The sequence below is a fragment of the Pituophis catenifer genome, unplaced genomic scaffold (genome assembly GCF_029215685.1).
Source record: "Pituophis catenifer annectens isolate HBS135680 unplaced genomic scaffold, rPitCat1.0.hap2 SCAF_5, whole genome shotgun sequence".
Taxonomy (NCBI): domain Eukaryota; kingdom Metazoa; phylum Chordata; class Lepidosauria; order Squamata; family Colubridae; genus Pituophis; species Pituophis catenifer.
In genome coordinates, this window is record NW_027256885.1 from 99,718,034 (window position 1) to 99,726,629 (window position 8,596).

General features: G+C 47.0%; 1 protein-coding gene across 1 annotated transcript; it reads left to right on the plus strand.

Annotated features, from left to right (window-relative positions):
• The first annotated feature begins 6,931 nt into the window (after positions 1-6,931).
• On the plus strand, positions 6,932-7,787 carry LOC139317485 (GTPase IMAP family member 4-like). Its single transcript, XM_070944553.1, has 2 exons — positions 6,932-6,950; positions 7,105-7,787. The coding sequence occupies exons 1-2, from the start codon at positions 6,932-6,934 to the stop codon at positions 7,785-7,787; spliced, it is 702 nt and encodes a 233-aa protein (XP_070800654.1).
• Positions 7,788-8,596: the final 809 nt, after the last annotated feature.

Below are 8,596 nucleotides of genomic sequence, written 5' to 3' on the forward strand. Positions count from 1 at the left end.
CTTGTATGTAGCCACCAGGGGCGCCAATACGGAACCCCTCGAATGGGGGGGGAGAACAGAAAAAAGCCTTTAAAGATATAAAAATTGCGCTAACCCAGGCTCCGGCGTTAGCCTTACCAAATATAATCCCCATGGATTATATTATGATAGACTTTACTGATATGCCTAGATATGGATTGTTTAAAGCTCTGTTAGTTATGGTGGCTATGTATACAGGGTGGCCTGAGGCTTTTCCAACGAAGACCAAGCAGGCACGGGAGGTGGCAAGACTATTACTAAAAGAGATAATTCCCAGATTTGGAATTCCCAGTTATATCTCATCGGACAATGGTCCTGAGTTTGTTCATCATATTAATCAGGCAGTTGCAACGGCGGTAGGGATAAAGTGGCGGTTTCACAGTGCATTTCGGCCAGAATCAGGTACATGTGCAGAAAGAATGAACAGGACTCTTAAGGAAAGAATTACTAAGATTTGTACAGATAGTCATTTAAAGTGGCCGGATGCTTTACCACTAGCTTTGTATGCAATTAGAAGCTCGCCAAGGGGCCAACACAAGTTATCGCCATATGAGTTAATGTATGGACGACCGCCAGGGTTGTTAAGAAGGAACTTGGCAGGGTGGCCGGATCTGGGGCATAAGGGGGGAGTTTGGAATATGGAAATGGTACAAGAACTTAATAAGCAAGTTGAGAGGCTCCAGCGATATGTGATGGAACAAGTGCCCCCCCGGTTAGTAACCCATTGTCACCCATTTAAACCAGGGGATCAAGTATGGGTCAAACATTGGAAGAAGGAGCCACTGGAAGGACGATGGAAAGGACCTTTTACCATTATTATGACTTCTCCCCTTGCTATTAAGATTGCAGAATCAAAGTCGTGGATTCATTGAACACGAGTCAAGGCGGCGGCAGAATCTGGCTGGAAAGTGACCATGGATAAACAAAATCCCACTAAGCTAACATTCAAGCATGCTTAAAGACAGCTTTTTCTATTTTACATATAGGATACTTGGAGCTGTGACCAATTGTGGGGACCCGCAACAGATCAAGAGAGTGGACTGGATACCTGGGGTGGCGCATTATTTTGGAGGCTGATTAAAGACAAGCAGCTGAAGAACAAGGATCCATGTGGGAGGAGAGTTGGATGTGGGCGTGTTGGGGATTGGGGGTATTGGTCCTGTCGATTACTGTGTGTTTTACAGGTATAAACAGTGGTTTTGTGGACAACCGAAGAGCATCGAGGCACCAGCTACTCCAATCCCTAACTGCCCGGATCTTCTTCTGAACACCCATATAGTATAAATTGTCTGCTTACCAAAGAAATACTGGTTGTAATAGGTGAAAGGCGATTTTCGAATGTACCAAAATTTTTGTCTTTCCAATGTGTTGGTTTTGTAATTGTGGATGTGAGTGTTGTTGTTGCGCTCATTGTATAGATTGTGTTTTATGCACAGGGTGTTTGATTGAGTGTGACATAAAGATCATAGAAGATGTGCTAGAGCACTATTTGGTGATAGGTTTGGAAACATCTTATTATACACTTAAGACTAGCCCCAGTATTGAGATAGCATTGAGAGATCGGAATAAAAAGGACTGGGAGGATGCAGAACATGGTGATTGTTGGACTGGGATTATGGATAAGTGGATGGGTAGTGGGACTGCGAAGTGAGTCAGATATTCCCAGGATAGAAGCAACAAGCAAGGAGAATTGTGACCCGTGCATACGCACATTACAGGGAACACAAGTTTCTAAAACCTTGATTTATCACACTCAAAAACCTGATGGGTGTAAGGAACACACACCCTGAACCTGTCAAGTAAACAATACCATATATCACATGTGTATACTAAAGGATAAGGTGCAGTGCTATAACCCAGCAGAAGCCAAACAAATAACTACTTATGAAATGTCAATATACACAACAGAATGTGGGAGAGAAGAACTTTTGAACAAGACAGAATTTAGGAAGTTGGGGAATCCAGTGGAGATAACATTTGATGCCTGTTTAGCTATTAATTGTAATTGTGATGTCTGGAAGTCAACATGTGGGACATTAGAGTGGGAAAGAAGTTATATGTTGGACAAAAAGTATATGTGCCGAAAGCAGGGAGAATGCAATGATCGAAGCACATATAGTTATTGTCCATATTGGTCTTGTGCAGTTATGTGGACAGGAGATCAGCCAGGGGGTACCCAGAGATGCAAGTTGGAAAATGGGGTAGCTAGTAGTAACTGCCGACAGAATGAATGTAATCCTATAAAGATCACATGTATCCCGACAAAACTATGGAAGGAGGATTACGGATTAGGAATCTATGCTAAGGGAAAAGATCCCCTTGTAACCCTTCGATGGTATGTTACTAAGGTTACCAGAGCAACACATGATACGAAAGGATTGTTCTGGTCATATTATTTGGAGATGGAGAAGTTGAATATACCCGAAATTCCTAGTCATGTAACAAATACCTTTGTCAAATTGGCAGAAGACATAGCCCATACCCTGAATGTATCAAATTGTTTTGTTTGTGGAGGGACTAACATGGGAGAAAAATGGCCATGGGAAACCCAGGAATTAAATTATTCCAAAATATTAGAAATGGATCAGAAAGGTAACCTGTCATATAATAAGGGTAAGGATGGAGACTGGACATTGACTACTAGTCTGGTAGGGAACATGTGTTTTCAGAGAAAAATTGTGGCAGGCTGTCATCAGGTAGGAAACCTCATATGTACAGGCAAATGGGAAAGTAAGGTATGGTGGTCAGGAAGCAATGCCACAGAGGGAACTGATGAAATGGCTCTGTTTCTGGTAAATGGGCTATCCTTTTTAAAGGATCCAGATAATCAGACCCTTGAATGGCTGGCTCCTGATGGACTATACTGGATATGTGGTAAAATGGCATATGGGGTTCTACCAAAATCTTGGTGTGGAGCCTGTGTTTTGGGATTAATTAGGCCCGGATTCTTTTTGCTTCCCCTTAAAACCCGACAGGTTTTAGGTGTTCCGGTATATGATGAGGTGGGGAACTTAAGACAAAGAAGGCATGTAGACACATCTGCAATAGGAAAGGTTAGGGTCGGAGGTAACCAATGTAGTTGGGGAAGTGAAGAATGGCCTGCAGAGCGAATTATTGAGGTTTATGGACCAGCTACATGGGCGGAAGATGGCATGTATGGCTATCGGACGCCTATATACATTCTGAACCACTTAATTCGTCTGCAAGCTGTGGTTGAAATCATTACCAACGAAACTGTAAAAGGTCTCACTCAATTAGCTAGGGAGAGTGTCAAATCAAGGACATATATTATGCCTTAGACTATTTGTTAGCCAAGGAAGGAGGAGTATGTGGAAAGTTTAATTTGACTAACTGCTGCATAGAAGTTGATGAAAGTGGAAAAGTTATTAAGGAAATAACAGACAAAATGATTAAAATAGTTCATGTGCCAGTCCAGACTTGGAAAGGCCTTAATTTACAGGACATGTTTTCAGGATGGTGGCCAAAGTTACCTGGCCTGCAGGCCTTTTTTGGCCTGGTGGGATTAATAGCTGCAGGGTGTATTTTTCTCCCGTGTATCTTACCTCTGTTTGTTAAGACTATTTCTAAAAGTCTGTCCTTGCTGGTGGAACGTAAGACAACTGCTCAGGTGATGGCTATGTGGGATTACAAACGGCTCCAGCAGGAAGAGGACCTGGAGGTGTGAGCCGTCTGGATAAGACAGATGAGTCACAAAGGGGGGTATGAGCCAGGCTAAGATTCGATATTGGGATAAAACTCAAATATTAGAAATCCAAATCTTTGGTCAAGACAGAAGTGCCTCTTCCGTGCCAAGGTGCTGAGATGACAAACGGTATTTGACGTAGGTACAGAATTGTAAAAGAGCAAACTGACCCTAAACAGATACATCCTGTTGTTTAATGTTTATTACACCCCAAATGTCATGTATATCCTAGAGAAGAAATACTGCTTCCCTTATTGTCCTCTTTACTGATCTTGAGGCGCCTTTGAGCCCCTTATCTCCTCTTTTATTATGTCTTGAGCTCCGGAGCTGAGAACCTGAGCCTGTGGGAAAAGGGCTGTTATGTCTTTCCTAGAGATAGATTAAAGGGTAACCTCTACGTGTGAAATATCTCACTCTTCGTAATAACTTTGTCTTTATACTGTATAAATATCTGGCCGAAAGCAGCCATCATTGTTCAGACCCTTGGCTGTCTTTGGACTGTTTGAACCGTGCACAATAAACTCTTTCCTGCATTGAAGAGCTTGGCCTAGTTTCCGTCATTTCTCCTACAACAGCTGCCTCCGATTCCAGCTCTCCCCTTGTTTGGCAAAACCATCATTCAGTACAGAAAAGGAGCAAGGCCGCCTCCCCAAATTACCTGGAGTCTCTCCCCCACCCCCAAGAACAGAGGTGCTTCTTTGTCACCCTTTGTGAAGGAGGTTCTGTGCACAATAGACCGTGATCCAATTACGCACACAAAAACACTAAAACATGCAAGTCGAGAGAGGAGTCTTCAGAAACTATTTGTTTTAATAAAAACACATAAAAGCAAAGCCTACAAGAAAACATTAACAGCCAAAAGCTCTCCTCTTAGCGAAGTCCATCAACTCTTCATGGAGTCTTCCCTCAGCATAGGGAGTTCTCGGTCCTTTGTCTGCTTCCTCGGGAGCAAGGCAGTGACTCAGCTCTTTTGCTCCATTGAAGTGACTTCAGCCCTGGAGGCTCTGTGATGTATGCAAATCTCTGTCTCTCTCCTCGTCTGTGTGAACCTGTCTCTGTGTCTCGCTTTGGTCTGGGAAAGCCCTCCCTTATATACTTCAAGAATGTCCGTTGGAAAAAGCCCGGGAAAAACTTGAAATCAAATACTGCGGCATGATTGGCCAGTTCAAATTTACAAGCTGATAACCAATCAATAGTTACAGCTAATCCTGAGATAACTTATCTCTCACACCCTTGTTGCTAAGTGTGCCGTTCTCTCCCCCCCCCTCCTCCGCTTCCAAGTGCCTTTCCTAACTTCTGGTAGGAAGACGGGATACTAAGAGATTCAGCTGTCCGGTCCCTAATGTTTAAAATCTCCACCCGTTATAGCCCTTCTCCTCCCTCTAAGATTGCCGGTCTTCACATGAGGGTCTCAGCTATCCCACCCACCCATTAACATCTCCCAGAGAGGAGGAAACCCCTTTGCTCTCTTGCCGGCAGGGAATCCCCACACGCACACACCCCCTTCATCAGCTGCGTCTTGGAGGAGGGTCTCAGGTGGGTGTCTGGCCGGCCTCACCTTCCCTCGTCTCCGGGGGCTAGAAAACGGGGAGGGGGTGCCAGCGATCACCCTCCCGCAGGCAGGAGGAGGAGGGGTCATGCGGAAAGGACCGAGGATGAATGGACGGGGGGAGGAGACCCTGCATTGTAAGAAAGGTTTTGGGTCCTGCAGTCCGCAGGGGCTGCTGCCCTCCTGTTGGAAGAAATCTCCTTCTGGGTTCTGCTCCAAGTGGGGAAAAAGACACTGGAAACATGGAGACTGCTTGGAAAGATGGTTTAATGGTGAACAGGATCACATGGCTTGAGTTCCTGAACAGAAAAGGGAGGAATACAGCGAGTCCATGGGTTTTTATGCTCTTTCTGGCTTTACATTTCTTGGGGCCCCGAAAGAGTATCCTGATTGGTTGTCAGACTCCCAGGGGGTGGGGGTCTTAACTAGCCTTGCTGGCTGATGGTCACATGTGCTTCCCAGGTCACATGCTTCCCAGGTCACATGTGGTGAGTTTCTGCTGCTATTGTGTAGAGGGCTAATCCTATCTTTGTTGGATCTTTGGCAATTCCTACTATGGCTCTGCCTGAAGGAGGTAGATCTTTGTTATGTAGAATAGACTGGCCCAGGCCTTAATGGCCCATTGACAAAGGGTGGGGGCAGGAAGATGGGAGCTGCTTCAAAACATGCTTCTCCATTTCTCATCCAGGGAAATATAATATTCTGCCTTTTTCATATTTCCTAAAATATTTCACTCTTCCAGGAAAGGGGTGGGTGCTAACCTCCTACACTCCCTTCCCCCCGACCCCCGTTGAGGAAAGCCCTTTCTAGTCAACCCCACCCCGGCCCCGGGACTTGGGAAGACGAGCTTATTAGAACTCACAGATTTGGAAGGGACCTTGGAGGTCATCTAGTCCAAGCAGGAGACCCTTACAGAATTACAGAGTTGGAAGGGACCTTGGAGGTCACCTAGTCCAACCCCCTGCTCAAGCAGGAGACCCTACACCATTTCTGATTCTCTGCCCTCCCCTCCCCGGCTCAGCTGCTCAGGAGTGCCAGCCGCTTCTCTCCTGCCAGTGCCCCTGGAATTTGGGCACAGAGGTCCCAAAGAGCCCAACCGCAAAGGAGGCTGGGTCAGCTTTGAGACCTGGTAAGGCAGTGGCTGACAGTGGGAGAGACGGCTGGCCGTTGTTTGGGGGGGGGCTCCAATTGGGCAGCACTTGGAGGTAAAAAAATGGTATAAGGCAGGGGGTTGGACTAGATGACTTCTGAGGTCCCTTCCAACTCTGTCATTCTGTACGTCTTCTACTTGAGTTGGGGGTCGGACTAGATGACCTCCGAGGTCCCTTGCGGCTCTATTCTGATTGACTGATTGATTAAGGCGGGCCAGAGCTGCAGGGGGGATCCGGGGAGCAGGACCCCTCCAGCACTGTGTTTGGGGATCAATGACCACCTTTCCTGAAGCCTGAAGGAGGGGGAGGGATGAGGAGGACTCTTGCCTCAAGGGCAGTGAGGAGGGGGGTGACCCTCTTTTTGGACCCTTCCAATTCCTCCCCCGGGACTTCTGGGGGTGGAGAAGGTCCTGGCAGCCTCCCAGCGTGACAGCCTCTCCTTTGGCTGATTTGCTTTCGCTTTTCAGGCAGAAATCCCTCTATTTTGCTCCTTGTGTGAAACTTCTGGACATGGCTGAGGGCATCCAAGGTAAAAATCTTTGGCTCCTGCCGGGGTGGGTGGTGGGTGGGACTCCCTGTCCTTGGGTGAAGGGGCAGACTAGGATGGGCCAGCCGTACTCTGCTAACCGGGCTCCCCTTCTTCTCTCCTCTCCTCTCTTCTCCTCCCCTTTTGTGGTTGGTAGGGCCTGAACGGAGAATCGTCCTGGTGGGCAGAACCGGCAACGGGAAAAGCACCACGGGAAACACCATCCTGGGGAAGAAAGTCTTTGAGTTTGGGGTGTCCTTTAGTTCAGTCATGAAGACTTGCCAAAAGGAGGAGACGCGGTGGAGGGGCCGGAAGGTTGTGGTGGTTGACACGCCAGGCTTTTTCGACACTGAAACTGACAGGAAACAAGAAGCCAGGAAGGCTAAGGAAAATGCTGCCGAAGTGAGCAAATGCGTGAGGTTTTGCTCCCCAGGTCCGCACGTCATTCTGCAGGTGATAAGTATCGGCCGTTTCACCCAGGAGGAGAAGGACGTGGCTCAGTTGATTTCGGAGATCTTCAGCCTGAAGGCTAAGAATTACATGATCCTCTTGTTCACCCGGAAAGATGACCTTGAAGGAAAAGAGAAATTCATTGCCGAGGAAAATGCCGTGCTGAAGGAGCAGGTGTACCAGTGCGGGAACTGCTACCTGGCTTTCAACAACAAGGCCAAAGGAGAAGAACGAGATGCTCAGGTGGCCCAGCTGATGACCATGATTGATGAGCTGGTGCAGAAGAACAGAGATGCTCCTTGTTACACAAAAGAAATGCTGGAGAAAGACAAAGAGCAGTATAAGGAAGAAAAGAAGGGAGAAAAATTCTCCTGCTGTTATCTTCTCTAACGGACACCGGAAAGCCCTGCAACTTGATCCTCTGCTCTAAGGTGGCAGCTCTCCCAAAGTCCACAGCCCTGCACTTCCCTCCCCCCCCAACCCTGTCTGTTCTGAGTTTGAATCCAGCCCTCACCAGGGGAACTCCCAAGAAATTTAGGAAGCCTTAATAAGACCACACCTAGAATATTGCATCCAGTTTTGGTCACCACACTCTAAAAAAGATGTTGAGACTCTAGAAAGAGTGCAGAGAAGAGCAACCAAGATGATTAGGAGACTAAAATATATGATGAACGGTTGGAGGAACTGGGCAGGGATAGTCTAGTCTAGTGAAGAGAAGGACCAGGGGAGACAGGATAACAGCCTTCCAATATTTGAGGGGCTGCCCCAGAGAGGAGGGGGTCAAGCTATTTTCCAAAGCCCCAGACAAGGAATAATGGATGGAAACTGAACAAGAAGAGATTCAACCTAGAAATAAGGAGGAACTTTCTGACAGCGAGAACAATCAACCCATGGAACAGAAGTTGCCTTTGGAAGTTGTGGGAGCTTCATCACTGGAGACTTTCAAGAAGAGATTGGGCTGCCATTTGTCAGAAATGGTGTAGGGTCTCCTACTTGAGCAAGGGGTTGGACTAGATGACCTACAAGGACCCCTTCCAACTCTGTTACTCTGAATCTGAACCCTGGTCTGAGTTTCGTGGCTGAGTACCCCTGAGCCAATTCCTTGTCCTGAGAACCCCTTCAGATGACAGGACTTCCTTCAAAGGCACGGGAAGACCCTACTCTCAACTGGACCCGCCACCTCTGTCTACACCAGCCTG